This window comes from Lactuca virosa, chromosome 3 (assembly GCF_052849685.1).
Source record: "Lactuca virosa cultivar CGN04683 chromosome 3, Lactuca_virosa_CGN04683_v6, whole genome shotgun sequence".
Lineage (NCBI taxonomy): Eukaryota > Viridiplantae > Streptophyta > Magnoliopsida > Asterales > Asteraceae > Lactuca > Lactuca virosa.
Window position 1 is genome coordinate 208,145,090 of NC_136428.1, and position 18,282 is coordinate 208,163,371.

At 37.1% G+C, this 18,282-nt stretch overlaps 1 protein-coding gene across 1 annotated transcript; it reads left to right on the forward strand.

Moving 5' to 3' along the window:
• Window positions 1-5,949: 5,949 nt before the first annotated feature.
• Window positions 5,950-9,661, forward strand: LOC145166935 (putative LRR receptor-like serine/threonine-protein kinase At4g37250). Its single transcript, XM_079085987.1, has 2 exons — window positions 5,950-7,708; window positions 8,882-9,661. Exons 1-2 carry the CDS (start codon window positions 6,067-6,069, stop codon window positions 9,562-9,564), a joined length of 2,325 nt encoding a protein of 774 aa, XP_078942113.1. The 5' UTR covers window positions 5,950-6,066; the 3' UTR covers window positions 9,565-9,661.
• The last annotated feature ends 8,621 nt before the right edge of the window (window positions 9,662-18,282 follow it).

Consider the following 18,282-nt stretch of genomic DNA (forward strand, 5'->3'; position numbering starts at 1 on the left):
ACCCAATTAATGTGCCGGTTAACCACACACGCTCCATTAACGTCTTAGCAAGGGTACAAAGTGTAATTTCATGGAATTGCATCAAATTCACTTTTGCCTAACGTAACTAAGATTGGGAATTTTGTAAAAACATTTAGTTACTTTATATAGATTCATTATACTTTTAAATGAGGAAAGTTTTCCCTATCCTACCCGTTCGGCTAACGACCCTCCACCAATCAAGGAAGCGGTGGGTGAGAGTGGACACCCATTAAACGACCATTTTATAGGCCATAACCTTATACCCCCCGTATAGATCGGCTTCGTGAATGAGGCCTACTAACGGTAAGACTAGCATTTTAGTTATACAAATATATATATATATATATATATATATATATATATATATATATATATATATATATATATATATATATATATATATTAATCTTATAATATTATAAATTATAAGGTTGAATTTTAAAACTTGTAAAATTCTAAGGTTTGAAATTTAAATAGTTCAAATTAAACTTTTAATCACAAAATTTAAATTTCAAAACTTGAGGACAAGTTTTCAACCTTTCAAAACATAAGGGATCAAATAGCAAATAATTTTAAATTAAACAATTAATTTAATGATTATCTAAATTTCACCTAATCAAGATTATTCATAAGATAATTCACCAAATAAATTCAAATAACCAAACATTATCAAATAAGGAATTTATTATTTAAATAATTGGTAATTATCTTTTGTTTTGTTAAGGATATTGTCAAACGGGTGATGAAATTCAGATTTTATTAAACCAAAACGATTTAGGTAAGTATCCTTAAGCAAAACAGCAAGAAATCCCGAAAATCTCTCTGACAGACGCTCTGACTCGTCGAGTCCCCTTATGGACTCGTCGAGTTCATCCTACTCGTCGAGTCCACAATGGGACTCGCCGAGTCTGTCAGTCAGGGGGCAGAAAAAACGATTTTTAAAGCTTGAACAAATAAACAAGGCATCAATACAATAGAAACCAATCAAGGCTCTGATACCACTGATGGGTTTGAGCCATAAGAACTTTCCTATGTGCACATGCAAACCCTAATGCTTGGATCTAGGTTTCTCTATTGTACATGCAATTTATCCAAGTCTTGTAAACCCTAGATCTAGTGTATACAATTCGAATTTGACATAAGAAACTCAGATCTAGATGATTACCTCTTGTGCTTGCTTGATTCTTCTTGTCTTGGAGCTTAGAGTCACAAGTGTCACTCCTCTAATGGCTTACAAACACCAATTGGCAAGAGGGAAATATGAGAGAGGGTAAGGACTTATGATTTTCGGCTCTAGGGTTTCCAGGAGAACAAGTGGCCGAAAATCATATCCCAAGGGTCCTATTTATACTGTGAGCAGTTAGGGTTTCAGTCAAAACCCTAATGGACAACTTAATCACCAAGCAACCCATGAAACCTTCTGGAGTAAGGCCTTGGACGAAATCTAGATGGGTTCCCACCCGTAATTTCGTCCACCCCTTAATCCATTAGGTTTCCCAACCCAAAATACAACTATCACACATTTGACAGTTTAAGCCCCTTTATTCAATTGATCTCTTTTAGTCACCAAATTAATTCTCAATTAATTTATGACTAATACTAATTAAATAATATGATTGTTCCTTTAATATATTATTCTCATAATATATTAATAAATAATAATATCTTCTCTCTCTCCATAAATTACCATATCAAGTTGCTATGGTGAAGGCAACCCAAAAGGACCATGCACAACCTGGTCAAATACTTACCAAATATAGTTACGGGCTTAGACACTAATCCAACAATAAAGTCATTGACTTGATGACTTTACATGCCCCAAAAGAACCCAACATCAAAATAAAGCATTATACTTTCACCAAATGGACACCATCTCAAGCATGGGGGATTCCAAACCCTAAAGGAGACAACTTTAAGCATCTAGAACCTCAGAAACACCAAGAGTGGCAACTCATAGCTCCTGGAGTGGAACGAAACCACTAGATCTCATTCTTGGGATCAAAATGAACCAAAAACTCATACAAACTAGATCTAAGCTAACAATGAACAAGATCAAAGCTTTTTACCTCAAACCAGCTGGAAATGAAGCGTATAATCCAGATCCATAAGCTCATCCTTGATTCACAATCTTGCATCAAACTCCATATTTTTAGAAATGACCCAAAACACCAAAATGCACACCTTGAGCTCAAACTCACAACCATGGAGGCTTAGAGACGATTTCTAGGTACTCAACATTACGCGCAACGTAATGCCCTTCGGATGAGTATGCCCCGCATACTCCCTAGGTACGCCCCGCGTACTAGGGTTTCTCCATAAACTTTAACATATTCTGAATACCATAACTTATTCGCTATAATTCCAATTCTGAAGATCCTTATATCCATAAAAAGGTAACGAGAAGCTCTACACTTGTAACGCCCAAAAATTCAAGCCAATTTAAACTTTTAAAACATTTTAATCCATTAAGTCATTACATAGTTTGTTTTCAAAATACAGTTATCAGAGTATCCCAGTATCAAATCATAAAAGTCATAACAGCGAGAGGAGCGGTACGATCATGCCTTCGCCTTCCCGCGATCACCAGAGGTACCTGAAACAACAACTGAAACTGTAAGCCTGAAAGCTTAGTGAGCTATCCCCCAAAATACCAACCACATAACCATGTCATATAAACATATAACCAAACAGCAAGCATAATGAGCCTTCAGCCTGACTGGACCGCCTCGCAGGCCTTCAGTCTATCTGGACTGTTCTCCGAGCCTTCGGCACGTCTGGACCGCCTCGCGGGGCCTTCAGCCTATCCGGACCGCTCGCCGGGCCTTCAGTCTGACTATCATACCTTCTTGGGTCTTGTAGTCTATCAGGACCGCCCTGGGTATGTTGGCCTTCAGCAAAAAGCAGGACCGCCTCAACCCAACACCCAAATCAAACAACATGTTCATATACATTCATAGGCTATCATAATAACAGACAAATCGATCTAACAGATCAAATAGCTTAGCAACGTCCTAAAACCACGACACCGACCTACCCAGGTCATATCATAGCATAATCCTGTAACTAGGATATCGACCGAACCCGACCACTAAGCATAAGCATATCACCATCCTGACTAACAGGATGCGAAACAATGCACATATCATGTAATAATCCAAATACAAATCCATAAGGGCCGGCCTTGGTGCCTTAGACCCTATTGATATAGTGAGGATAACTCACCTCGCAACTGACGTCTGAAACTAGAAAGCTCAACTCTCGGATCACCAACACGAACTCCACCACCTATAGTTACCATAAAACCCTTTTTCATAAACTTCCAAATTACCATAATACCCTCAGTAGTCAACTGGTCAATTCTTGGTCAAAGTCAAAGTCCACAGTCAAAGTCAACAGTCCATGTTGACTCGACTCGTCGAGTGTAGTTTACCGACTCGTCGAGTCCTTCCTGAACTCGAGAATTCGTGAAATCCTTGATTGGCTCGTCGAGTTCCCCTTTTACTCGCCGAGTTCATACGTGTCCAAGAATTGGGAGAAACCCTAGCCGACTCGCCGAGTCTTCGAACGACTCGCCGAGTTCAAGGCAATCTTCAACGGACTCGCCGAGTTTGTTCATCATTTCGACGAGTTCATAACCATCTTCATAAGACTCGCCGAGTTGACTATGCAACTCGCCGAGTCCTTGCAGACCTTCATCCATGCAGACACTTTTTAAGCCATGACAAGGTTCCAGATTACAGATCCACGCTTCTAAGGCATGATTATCATGTAAAGTTGCAAACTTTACACACATGCAAGGCCCTAAAGGCTCTAAATGACCAATCTAAGCTTCTAATGGAACTTTACACCTTAGGAGAGTCTCATCCTTGCAAGAGCTGGAAACTTTATGGACTTAGGACTCAAAAGAGGTTTAGATCTGAAATTTCAACTTCAGATCTAGCTCCCAAACCATAATCCCCTCATAAATAGCTAAAGAAAACCCTAGTCTTCACCTGTGAATGATTCTAGAAGAAAAGAGGTTAAGGTGACAGCTGGTTACCTCTAAAACGTACCCAAGCTGAAGTAGACTCTGGATCCACACAAAACCCTTGATGCTAGCCTCTTGATCTACAAGTTCCCTTCAAAAAATCACTTCTCAAAGCTCCAAAACACTCTCCAAGCTCACACTCACGGAAATTAGGGTTTCTGGCTCTCAAGGGGTGATAGAGGACAGTGGGAGGCGCTAATGGTCCAATATATAGGGTGCAAAAACCCTGAAATTGGGGTTTCTACTGCCAGCTCCTACTCGTCGAGTCCCCCATGCCGACTCGACGAGTCACTCATTAATTGACGTGTCATGGCCCGCTGCGACTCGACGAGTCATAGGGTCAACTCGTCGAGTAGACCGTAAAACATGAAATCTAAATGGAATAATAAGGATACCTGACGGTTGGGATGTTACAACACTTCCATCAACTCGTACCTGCCTTACCAAATCCCGAATAAACATCCATTTTCCATAGAAGCCCGAGCTGACAAATTATCGATATACCCTTTGACTCCAAAACACAAACCGTATACCCGAATCATTCAAAATACATCATCCACCTCCAAATGAGCCCAAACTCAATTCTTCAAGGGTCCTAAGCCTGCTAATACCCAATCCCTGATCACCACCCCAAAATGGGAAATGATTCGAAACAGGATGTTACATTATTACTAAGCATGCCTCACCCAATCTCACCTTGTTCTTCGATGGTTTATTGTATTTAAAATTGTAATTGAAGCCTGTTTTTAAAAGCTTTGAAATGAAATAAGTGTTAAAGCCTAAAAGAGCATGTAATCCACAGATTGAAGTTGCATAGAATTAAAGTTGAAAAATAAACCCTAATTCAACTATCCCAAGTCCTAAAAACCTATTTGGGTCATTGCATCCGTCATTGGAGCTTTGTTTCCAAGAAACTCCTCCTTCGAAACCAATGAATCAAAATCTTTCTTCTCCTCCCAAAGCAATGGCAACTTCGATCCCATTTTCAGTAACTCTAACGGAAAAAAAAGAAAGTGTCTTTGAGGCTTTAAATAGAGAAATAGGTTAATTGGTAAGTGGATTTTGACTTTTGAAGGGAAAGAAGGAAGATGTTGTGTTGTTTAAGAGAACAAATCATGGTGTGTGATTAAGAATTTCATTAGAGAGTTTCGAAAGCTTGAAAATAGTTTAGTTGGGACGATTTTAGAAAGAAAATTAGAAGGTTAATTGAGGTTTTGACAATCGCTTTATTTATTTAAGAATATGTAAACGAGATAGAGTCCCCGATGGTGGGAGATTAGTAACATGCGAGAGGAATGATGTGTTACTCTTGCCGATGAAAGAACATATGCGAATTATTTTTAATATACATATAGATGGTAAATTCGTTATTTAATAAAAATTAACAGAAAAAATGGAAATTTTCAAAAAAAAATCTCATTATTTAGGAAAGATTTATGAAAAAATCTTTTTTTTAATAGAAAAGGCCAAGAAATCGACTAATTCTTGCAATTTAGTCATTTTTAATCTATTTGACAGGTCATATGTCCAAGTGTCACTCCAACTTAAAAACACTAATGACATGGCATTTGTGATAGGGATATTTTGTATAAAATTTGTTCTTAGGCTTGAACCTCAACTTTGACAAACACAAACACACATACCAAATTTGAAATTTCCTTTAAAATTTAAGAGAAAAAACAAAATTATTTTCATACTATCAACTATAATTATCTTGTCATTGATACGAAATAAATAATAAGTACGATCCATAATTTCTTTTGGTCAATTTAATATAATTTTAGGTTTAAAAATCTTTGTACCATTGCCAAAAAGGTGTAATCACATTATCACATAGCATATTTGTTCCTTTATTTTTACATTAATTTCCTCCTCATTTCCATCGTACAATTATTTACTTAACTCATCATCACATGGTATTCTGCTCGGACTTATTATAGGTGTCATATATCTATTTCACATCTCCCTCTCTTTCTCCTACATCAACAGGAGATGTGCGATTCCTCCTCTGAAACATCATGACCTCCATGATCATGATCATGATCAACCCCCATTCATCCTTCAAAACCCTTCCATTTCTTCTTCTTCTCATTCTTCATCAATCTTTTGCACTCACAACTGATGGCATTCGTTTACTTTCTTTCAAATACTCTGTTTTAAACGATCCTTTAGGTGTTCTAGACACCTGGAGCTACACCGACGCCACTCCATGTTCATGGCATGGCGTCGTCTGTGAGAACACATGTGTCACCGGAGTATCGCTTCCTAGTTCGGGACTCACCGCCACCATTCCCGCCAATCTGGGTTCGATTCTACACCTTCGGGAAGTGAACTTCTCGAATAATTCAATCAGTGGGTCTATTCCTTTGTCTTTGTACAATGCACCTGAACTCGAGACTCTTGATCTTTCAAACAACTTGATGTCCGGCGAGTTTGAGTTCGTCGGAGGGTGGCGGAGCTTAAGGTATCTTAACATGTCTGGTAACTCGTTGACGGGAAAGCTGCCGCAGAATCTTGCAGCGCTTTCAAACTTAACGGTGGTTTCTTTGACTGGTAATCAGTTTTCCGGTGAACTTCCTTCTGGGTTTGAGTCTGTTGAAGTTTTGGATCTGTCAAAAAACTCCATCACCGGTTCGTTACCGGAAAAGTTCGGTAGTGGTGATCTTGTTTACTTTAACATTTCACACAACAATCTTTCCGGCGAGATTCCGCCGGAATTCGCGATCAAAGTTCCAATAACTGCGACAATTGATTTGTCATTCAATAATCTCAAAGGAGCAATCCCCGAATCCGACATTCTCGTCAACCAAGACGAAGAATCATTCGCCGGAAACCCAGAGCTTTGCGGGAAGCCATTAAAAAACCTCTGCGAATCCTCCTCTACGTCAACCACCGGACCCAACTCCACAACATTCACTCCAGCTATCGCCGGTATCCCTCAATCGTTCCCCTCAACTCCTTCACACAACTCTTCAAATTCAAAAAGCCGATTCAAAACCAGCACGATCATCGGAATCGTCGTCGGAGACATCGCCATTGTCGCAGTTTTAGCTCTGGTTTTCATCTACATAGTGAAAAAACGACGAGGGGCTCCATCAAATCGCCATCAAGATGAAGCTAAAGCTTCAAACAGGGAATACGATTGGGGGTCATCAGAAGAAGAACACAAATGGCTACGTTCATGGGCATGTTTAATGAAGAGAAGAAACACCGGAGGAGAAGATGAAGAAGAAGAAGGAGAAGAATCAAGCCAAAACTCAAGCTCGGAAAACTCCGACACCGAAAGTAGGCCACCGGAAACCATTAAACTCGACAATCCGGTAAGTAAAGATGTCGAAAAGAGGGGATTGGTGACTGTTGATGGTGGTGAAAAGGAGCTAGAGCTTGAGACATTGTTGAAAGCTTCTGCATATATTCTTGGCACCACTGGTTCGAGTATAATCTACAAGGCGGTTTTGGAAGATGGAACCATGTTAGCGGTTCGTCGGATCGGTGAAAACGGGTTAGACCGGTTTAAGGATTTTGAGAACCAGGTTCGGGTTATAGCGAAGCTGGTCCATCCGAATCTGGTTCGGATCCGTGGGTTTTATTGGGCTGCGGATGAGAAGCTTGTAATCTACGACTACGTTCCCCATGGCAGCTTGGCTAATGCACGTTACAGTGAGTCATCTTTCTTTGATTTTTTTTGTTATGCGTATTTTAGCATTCCCAAGATGTGCATGTTAGCGCTTTCTATAGAGTGACGACTTTTAATAAAACGTACCATAAACTTTAATTACAAAGTAATCGGTCCAAAATAATTTACAGGTGGGAAAAATGATTATAAAGTAACATTTTTTCTGGAAACGTATAAAGTAACATTAGAAAGTGAATTTTTAGCATGATGAAAAATGGTGAGTTTAACATTTTTTTTCTTTATTGTTTTTTAATTTCATTAATAATTGATATACTAGATAGTATTGTTAAGTATTTTTCAAAAAACAATTACTTGATATTGTTAATCGTTAAAGACAAATATTTGATTTTGTTAAATAAAATAATTTGAAGTTGTAGATACTTGAGGAAAATTTAAATGAGTTTTAGACTATTTTTATAATATACATATATTTCGACTTATTTTCGTTATAATTAAGTATTTGAGTTATACGTATTTAATTTAAGTTGTGAATAAAAGATAATTAAAGTATTATGTTTTCTTAGAAATTGATTAAAATATGCCATCTTGTTTCTGAATATAGAATATGTAATTGCATTTTTTTACAAGATTGGAATTTATTTATGAATATTATAGGAAAAAATAATAGAGAACATAGATTCTTATCAGTGTAATCATGTTGAATTAGAATGAGATCCATTATTATATACTCCATTTCCTTTAATTACCTACCAATCTAAAATCAGCAAGCACATGCGCAATCTAGCTTTCCGACATAACTATCGCTAAACTGAGCTGTTGACGGGGGACCGATAGTGGAGTAGTTGTAACTGAACCCTTTGTTTTATTAATGTACCGCAAGTCAACTCTTACGTATCACTTAAATTTTGTCCTATGGCGTATGATAGCAAAAAAGGTTTTGGAGTTGTCAATTGTACAAATTACTGGGGGCCCAAATTTACAAAACCGGCAAACTTATTCAACTTATTTAAATTTTAACACGTCTCCTTCACTTACTCGTTTCATCACTAGTGTTAGTCCATAACTACCATAAGATTCTTTGATTGAAGAATATATTAGATGTTAGGCAAGTAAATAAATAATTTAAATCAAATAGTATTATCTTCAAAAAAATCGAATGTTCATTGACATGCTTTATTGTCTTGTTCTTTTTGTAGAGAAAGTTGGTTCTTCACCTTCTCCGCTACCATGGGAAGTGAGGCTCAAGATAGCAAAGGGCACGGCTCGTGGACTATTGTACATCCATGATAAGAAACAAGTCCATGGAAATCTCAAACCAAGTAACATTTTACTAGAATCTGATATGGAGCCCAAGATAGGAGATTTCGGGCTTGAAAGACTGCTAGCAGGCGATCAAAGTTACAAAGTAGGTGGATCGACTCGAAACTTTGGTAGCAAAAGGTCGAATACCTCTCGAGAAAGTTTCCCAGATATCGTGATGGGGTCAAACCCGAGCCCTAGCCCAAGTTCTATGGGGTGCATTTCACCATATTATGCCCCAGAGTCTCTAAGAAGTCTAAAGCCTAGTCCAAAGTGGGATGTGTACTCGTATGGTGTGGTGTTGCTTGAACTTTTGACTGGGAAGGTTATTATATCAGATGAGTTTGGTCCGGCTAGCATGACGTGGAGCTCCACGCTGACAGTTGAAGAGAAGAAAAAGGTGTTGCGGATGGTTGATGTGGCGATTCGTGCTGACTTGGAGGGTAAAGAGGATGCTTTGTTGGCACTACTAAGAGTGGCTTATGGTTGTATATCACCTGTCCCACAAAAGAGACCACATATGAAAGAGGTGGTCCATGCTCTTGACAAGTTCCCTTCGGCTTCTTTTTCATATTATTAGGAAATGGGAAATTATATTATTAGGAAATGGGAAAATTGTAGAAATAGATATGTATTTATGATTGGGAAAATAATAATTATATGTTTTTTTAATATAATGTTTATCTTCAAATTATAACTTATTAATCGCTAGTTCGTTGTCATTAGAACATGAAATTAGAACTAGAACACTGTGATTGCTAAAACTTAAACTCAATCTTGCAAAGAGGATTCGGGATTTGGGTCTACAATAGGCCCTCTAGATCGACGCCCCAAACTAGTGGTACATCATCACAACCTCTAAATTGTTTAGTGCAAAATGATTTGGTTGTTACTTTTTAGAATATAGTTTTTTAATAATACTTAGGGAATTTATATATAAAGATATTCAGAAAACGTTAACGGACAATTTGCCTCACAATAAAAAATGTATCGTTTTATATCTTGTCCTGTCTTGTTGAAATTAATATTAGGGCGTGTTCGGCACGGAGCGTTTGATAAAACGCTCCATTTTGAACAAAAAGTCTCGTTCGGCACTACAAGCTTCTAGCTTTTAATTTAAACAAAACGTTTCGAATCTAAATGCTACTTCATGTAGCGTTTAACAAAACGCTACCCGCTACCAGCTAATTTTTGCCGAACACGCCCTTAGTGTACATGTATCATTTAGCATAGTTGTATTTGTAAATCCATATCTATTGATACATCTTATTTATTTTGACAAATGAGAATCAATATAATTATAAGAAAATACGTTTGATTACATAATATCAAAGCTATAATTTGTTTTTTTTTCTTCTCTCTCTTCTATCATCGATCCTATATGTCTCCTATATAAGCTACTGCCCCCCCCCCCATACGAAGAAACCCTAGTTGTCGTGACCATCATGAAGAAAAATAAACTTCCAAAAAAACCTTTTAGAATCACGAATAGCAAAGCCTACGTCCACTTGCGCTAAATTTAGGCGAGCCCAACTGTGAGGTGTTGCATGAGCTTTTCGAAACACATTAGTTGAGTTTTGATAAGCTTGATCACCTTAGTGTCGTCGATCGTAGCAATCCTGATCAACAAATGATAAAACTTGACCCGTTGGTGAAGCTTTGAAGTTATCAATAAAACACTGCTTCAGAACATATTGAAGAATAGTCTTACCGCAAGAGATGTTTGGAAGAGTCTTGAGGATTTATTTTAGACAATGAAGATGTGTGATCAATGAAACTTGACAATGACTTACACACCATTCAAATTGGCGATATTTCCATTACCGACTGCTGTAAACGCATTAAAGTAGTTTACGACCTACTTGCAAACATTGATGAACATGTCCCAACAAGAACTTGGTAACGTACTTGATCAACAAACTAGGTGAGAAATACGAAAAATTGTAGGGATTATATATCACCTATAACAACCTAAATTTCCAAATAAAATTTTCATTTTTAATTATTCAAAACATTCCCATAAAATGTGAAATATCAAAGACAATTGTTTTCAAATCCATAACATCAACATTTTATTTCAAATATCAGAGTGTCCCATCAAATGACGGGAGAGTACATGTCGCGCCATCAAGCCTTGCCCTTGCCCTTAGGCTCAGAAGTACCTGAAACAAATCAACAAACTGTAAGCTAATGCTTAGTGAGTTCCCTAGAGCATACCCCACACAATCCACATAATCACATAAACCATATTAGCTATAAAAGCTACATAAACCACATAAGCCATGCATATAACATATAAGGATGCCATGGAAACCCTCCAAGGTCTTATACCTAATACCACTGGAACACACACGTTGTCTTAACTACCTGCCATGGGAACCCCGACATGGTCTTCTTGCTATGGGAACCCCCACATGGTCTCAATCTATTTCCCTGGGAACCCCTCAGGGTCTTTCATGCAAATGTCATACCAACATAACGCATAATCAATCAATAATCTACATAACACAACATGGGCCGACCTTGGTGCCTTAGACCCATTGGTATGGTGAGAAGACTCACCTCTCACAAATGTTGAACTGATAAGATAAGATCAGATAAGTCTGAACGCGCAGCTCTAACTCAACTACCTACAATCATCATATGACTATGTTAAAGTCCGAACATACCAATAATATCCTCAAAATGGTCAACCATGGTCAAAGTCAAGGTCAACAGTCCATGTTGACCCAACTCGTCGAGTACATCTAGCAACTCGTCGAGTTCCTTCAGTGTTCAGAAAATCGGGGAAACCCCGATCCAACTTGTCGAGTTACCTTATCAACTCGCCGAGTTTACCCTGCAGTCCAAAAATGGGAAAACCCGCTCCAACTCGCCGAGTCGCCAAGGCAACTCGTTGAGTTTTCCCTTGTCTTAACATAATCAGTCCTTCCAGTCGAATCCAAACCTCCAAACTACAGATCCAGTCCCTTAAGACTGAAATACCACGTAAAGTTGCAAACTTTACATGCATGCAAGGCCTCAAAAGGCTAAAGCACTAAAACTAAGGTTCATACAATGTTTAGTGCATGGAAAAGGGCCTAGACTAGGTAAAGGAAGCAAATTTGTGTCCATGAAGACCTAGAGGTGTCTAGATCTGGAACCATATCCTCATGACAAGTCTAAACACCATTATGCACCAAAAGTGACAATATACTTCCATAAGATGAGATCTAATCAAATAAGGATCAAGGTAGCAACATTATACCTCAAGATGGTTGCCTTAACAGAGTAGATGTCGGATCTATGGCCTTCTCCTTACTTCAATCTCTTCAATCGTCAAGTTTCCTTCCAAAAAGCACAAGATTCACTCTCTAAGGCTCACACACACTCAAGAAGCACTAAAATGCGGCTAGGGTTTCTCTATGGAGAGTTAGGAGGATGAGGGAGGCCATAAATGATCCATAAGTTCCTTAAATAGGGTACAAACCCCTGAAAATTAGGGGTTTCCTTTACAGTGTCTACTCGTCGAGTTGGGGCCTTCCAACTCGTCGAGTAGACCTTAAGTACTGCGTCCAATTTCGATCTCTACTCGTCGAGTTGGGCTCCCCAACTTGTCGAGTCCCAGTGCAAAACCCTAAAAACTTAAAAATTAACTGATACCTAGAATAGGCGTTACATCACCGATCGCCCATGCCTTCTTATTATTATGTGCTTCCCATGACACTGCTTGAGGAATCTCGCCTCAACTGCATACTATAACACCCTGATATTTTTCAAACTTTAAAATGCTATGACTATAAAATCTTTTTCGTAATTAACACGCATTTAATAAAAACTCAGTCCCACAAAATATTTACATTTAAAGCATTAGGTGTTAGCCTTAAGCATCAATACAACCATAGCAAGCAAATATGAATTACATCAATACCATTAATAAGGAACTTGGCAAGTTCCATTCCATTCTCTACCTCTTAACTTTTAACTTCAACCTATCATCTTCACTCCTTAAGTACATCCTAGAATACATGGCATAAAATAGATACGTAAGACAAAAATGTCTCGTGAGATACGCGGGTTTGTGGCCCAAAACATTTATTACATTTTCATCAAAAACATTTAATTATGCAAAACATATTTCAAATAGACATTTTACCCTTGTCAAATCAGACTCTCATCTTGGAAAGCCAAGTCCTTGTCTTTCGGGGGCGTTTAACGCTTGTCAAATCCGTACTGGGGAGCTTTCCCCTTTATTATTTTTCTTTATTTAAGGCTCTTATGTATGTCATCAATGAAATTGAACGCATCCATAAACGCTTTCTTTGGGAAGGTAACAACGAGAAGTCAAAGATTTTTTGGGTCCATTGGTAGACGGTTCTTGCTAGCAAAGAAAACGGGGATTAGGATTCGGTTCTTTGAAAAACATTAACCTTGCTCTGCTTTTTAAATGGATTTGGTGGCTTAAAACTAAGAGTTCTGGAGTTTGGCATAAGGTGATTTATATGATACACAATGTGACAACTGGGAAAATCTTGTCAATGACCATCACTAGAGATTAGCATCGACAAATAATAACAAAAAAAGTTTTTCATATTTTGGGAAAGTATGATCAGATATACTACGATTTTTAAGTAAAAAAAAGGTTAATAGGGTCGCTATTAATAATGGTTAGTGTACTTGTAAAATGCACATCAAAGTGGTCCCAAGGATATAAACTTTGTAAAACTCTGATTCCGATTGGAGGAGTTATGATTTTATTAAAAGTAAAAATCTACCATGTTAATAACACAATTAATGTCAAAATGGTATAAGGAAATCGGTTGAGTTTTGGCTAACGTCACTAAAAGGAAAGTCGTAGTACTCCGATAGATAAGAACTTTAAAAGGAAAAAGGTCAAAACAGAGTTCGTATAAAGAAGATACGATTTTTAGAATAATATAAAATACGAGTTAAAAATATAAGTTAGAATTTGGCAATGCAACCTTAAGGAAAGTTGTAGTACTAGTAGAGAGCTATACAAATATATAAAGAGGGTAAGAAACAAGATTCATATAAGGAATATATGAATTTCTATAAAAGATTAGAGTTGCACGCCATGCTCGACACGCACGTCTGATGTGAATTATGAACATGGTTTGGCTTGCGGAATTAAAGAACACACAAAGAACATGGTGATTTTGGTGTTTAAGAGATGCATTCGATTATGTATGGTGTTACAAAAAGGGATCTAATCTAAATCTACATAAATAACACACACTTACACACTCAATTTTACATCTCTCAAGCACACCTCTACATGCAGAATAAACCCACCTTATATAGAGGTGTTTACATGTCTCTCTCTCACTCTCTATCTCATGTCACAAGGCTAATGCACGACATACAAATGGGTCTACAAAATTCAACCCATTTACAAAGTCATACATGGATAACTTTGTACCCCAACATTCTCCTCCTCAAAGTTAGGAATTGATGACCCACTTCAAATCTTCCAAAATCGAGCAACTACGCGATCCGAGCCTCAAGCGTGACACATGTTGAAATGAACTTCAAATCTTTAATTCTTCCATGATTCTTCAATTTGGGTTCTAGGATGTGAGACCATACGAACCGAGCATCAACGAATGATTAAGAGCTTCTCAATATCCAAATAATCACCCTAAAGTTGAGCATAAAAGCACACCCCAAATATCTTCAATAACTCCACACCCATCTCGAACCGAAATCAATTCCGAATCTCCAATCGAATCATTTCATAAACTTCAAAAATTCAAGGTCACTTCGGTCTTCAAGTTCGCGTAATATGAAAAATTCAACTTCGAATTTCCATATAAATTCCTCCCCTTTTTTATAATTGAAGTTTGATTATAAAACCATCAAGGAAAGAGAATGTGCTCTATTCAGAATTTTTGTTGCTAAAACTCCCCCTTAACATGTGGCATAAACGTTTTGCTTCCATCCGGAAAATCCAAAAAATCTTCAATTTTTAGCTTCGTTCACGGACCGCCTTTGACAAAATTTCTCAAAAATGGGTAGAAATTGTCAATTTCAAAATTCTGCAGTGACCCGGTGCGCCCAAAACAGCCAAAAATGTGAAACTCTCCCCCTTTTTCGAAACTAGGTAGAAAACGACAATTCGCATAAACTGCAGGGGCCTGAAATGAATATTCTTCAATTTCTCAAAAAAATCAGTCCATTTTTGAATTTGGGCAAAAACTGTCAAACCTTCGAAATTTCAGGGACTGCTTTCGAAATTCTGCATTCTTTTTGAAAACTGTCGAAATTAGGTCCAAATTTCGAATGTGAGCAAAAGGTGTCAAACTTTCGAAAGTGCAGGCACTAATTTCGAAAATTCTGCCTTGTTACTTCCAATCTTACGAAAACTACCCCAAATGTCGAAATTTTGTAAAATGTGTCAAACTTTCGAAACAGCAGGGAGCATTTTCGAAACTTCTATGCTTTCTTCTCCAATTTAGTTAATCAGGCAACGAAACTTTTCTTCCTTTTTAACGAAAATTTTGCAACACCATTTTAACGAAACTCTTTCTTCTTCACTTCGTTAATCAGGGAACGAACATCATTTTCACGAAATTTTTATATCTTCGTCAATTCGTTGCACCATTAACTCTCCAAAACTTTCGAAAATAGCATCAAAATCTTCGTTATCATCAAACCCAAATTTTCGTTATCAACATAGTACTCCACATCGACCAAAATCGACTTTGAATTATCGACTCCAAAAACCACAATCCGTGACCATCCTTTCGAAATCTTCCTCAAGCATAATCAATTTGTTTTCACAAACTTTCGCTTTTTGATACAGGAACCCCAAAATCTAACAGATCCCAAACTATCGAAATCAAAATCCCAAAATCGATTTCTTCAATCAAGACTTCGTCAGTCAGTCACATCTTCCCAGTTCGTTTAGCCCAGTCAATGTTTGTTTATCCCCAAACCATCGACTCCAACATCGACAATTAAAATCGAAATCACAAATCATCAGTCGACAATACCAATCGATTTCAAAGTCTTCGTTATCAATCGAAAATCATGTACAGCCCTTCGAAAGCAAACCCAAATCAATTTCACATCTTTCGTTTAATTGACTTCCAACATTACCAACCAGTGAACATCAATTCCAAGGAATATACCAACATCAATCGATCGAACTTTGACTCCAAAAAGTCAACTTTCAAACCAATACCAATTCATCAGCCTTTGAAATCATCAATCGAATCATCCAGTTTGTCAATCATCAAACCAAATCAACAAAATTGACTTCAATTCTTTCATCTACATTGACTTCCAAAGTAGATTCAAAAACAATCATGCCTTTCGACTCAACATTCATCGATATCAACCAAAAGAAAAAAGGAAAAGATTATCGAGAAAGCGAGAAGAGTAATCAAATGCAATCGGTTAAGAAATAAGAACGAATTCGTATGAGTTCTATGGTACGACCATTTGAAAGCGATGAACACAAAATTGATTCAGAACACAACGATGAAGCTCACAAATGTAAACCGAGCAGATTATCAATCAGGATAATCAGTCAATTTGAATCAAGAATTCAATCGATCAAAACGAGAGTGATTCAAATGAAATTTGACTGAAGATTAAAAAACAAACCGATGATCTGAGTCTTCAAATCAATAATGACGGAGATATCAATAATAACGATTTGGGCTCAAGGTTTCATGAACAGTAACATTTAGATTGGGCTCAATATTTCGTGAATTGTAACAGATAAGAAATTTGGATTAATTTTGGGATCATGATCATTGAATAGTAACTTCGAAAAATTTTGGAATTTGATTTTATTTATGAACTTTTGATCTAAGAAACAATAAAAGGATCAATCAAAGAGGTAAAAACAAATTTCGATCCATTGAGACAAAACGATCACAAAATCAAGAACGCAACGCACGAATTAATGAGATTAAGAGAGATCATAGAGAGAGACTCACCATAAATGCTCCAATTGTGACAAATTTAGCCAAACCGAGAATCGTTTCTTCAAAAAATCATGTTGATCTTCGAAGACCCGCTCTGATACCAATTGATGTGAATTATGAACATGGTTTGGCTTGCAGAATTAAAGAACACACAAAGAACATGGTGATTTCGGTGTTTAAGAGATGCATTCGATTATGTATGGTGTTACAAAAAGGGATATAGATCTAAATCTACATAAATAACACACACTTACACACTCAATTTTACATCTCTCAAGCACACCTCTACATGTGGAATAAACCCACCTTATATAGAGGTGTTTACATTTCTCTCTCTCACTCTCTATCTCATGTCACAAGGCTAATGCACTACATGCAAGTGGGTCTATAAAAGTCAACCCATTTACAAAGTCATACATGGATAACTTTGTACCCCAACAACTTCTGACACCCAGATTCACCGAGATTTGAGAAACGTGGACCATTATAAGAGTGACACTTGGCAAGCCTTGGATGGAGCCACGAGTCGAGTGAACGACGCGCACGATTTGCACCGCACGCATAAGCACTATAAATGGAGGTGCTCACTTTCTGAATTCTTCATACCCAAATATCTCTCTCTCTCTCTCTCTCTCTCTCTCTCTTGATCTATCTCGTAAACCCTCCTAATGGTCCGGCTGTTCGGATGCAGTAGCAAGGATATCCCCGATCTTGCTACTAAGGTGGGTTTACGACCCCATTTCATTATTTTAAAGGTTTTACGGGGGGAATACATGCTTATCAAACTACTTTATCAAAATATATTTATATTTATAAATATCAATAGTTATATAAAGAATGAAACCTTAGGATAATATAACCATAGATGTTATACCTAGTTGTAAACTATGATATTATGCCTAAGAGTTATGATGTCTGATACTCTAGGAAGAGATATTACCTAGATGTTATAATGGCCAATTCCCTATGATAGCATAGTGTCTAGAAGTAATGTTGGTCAACTATAGGGATATGCACTCTACAGTATCGTTACTCTACCTAAATATTTTGTTTCAAATTAACCATAATTAGGGAATATATATATATATATATATATATATATATATATATATATATATATATATATATATATATATATATGTATGGCAAAATTATATATATATATATATATATATATATATATATATATATATGACAAGTATGAGATATATAAATTTTAAATTATCAAATATAAAGTAAAGATTTATATTGTGATAGTTATAGGAAATCACAAAATAAGAAAGATAAAAGATAAAATACATAAGTTTAATGCGTTAGTGAGCTGTTATTAATCATCCTTAGCCTGATTAAATTTGGTTACCCCG

What these genes read in the sequence shown, in the direction of transcription:
- LOC145166935 (XM_079085987.1), top strand. Translation starts at nt 6,067, where the DNA reads ATGACCTCCATGATCATGATCATGATCAACCCCCATTCATCCTTCAAA. An exon ending in CTTGGCTAATGCACGTTACA is followed by an intron (nt 7,709 to 8,881) that starts GTGAGTCATCTT and finishes TTCTTTTTGTAG; the next exon opens with AGAAAGTTGGTTCTTCACCT.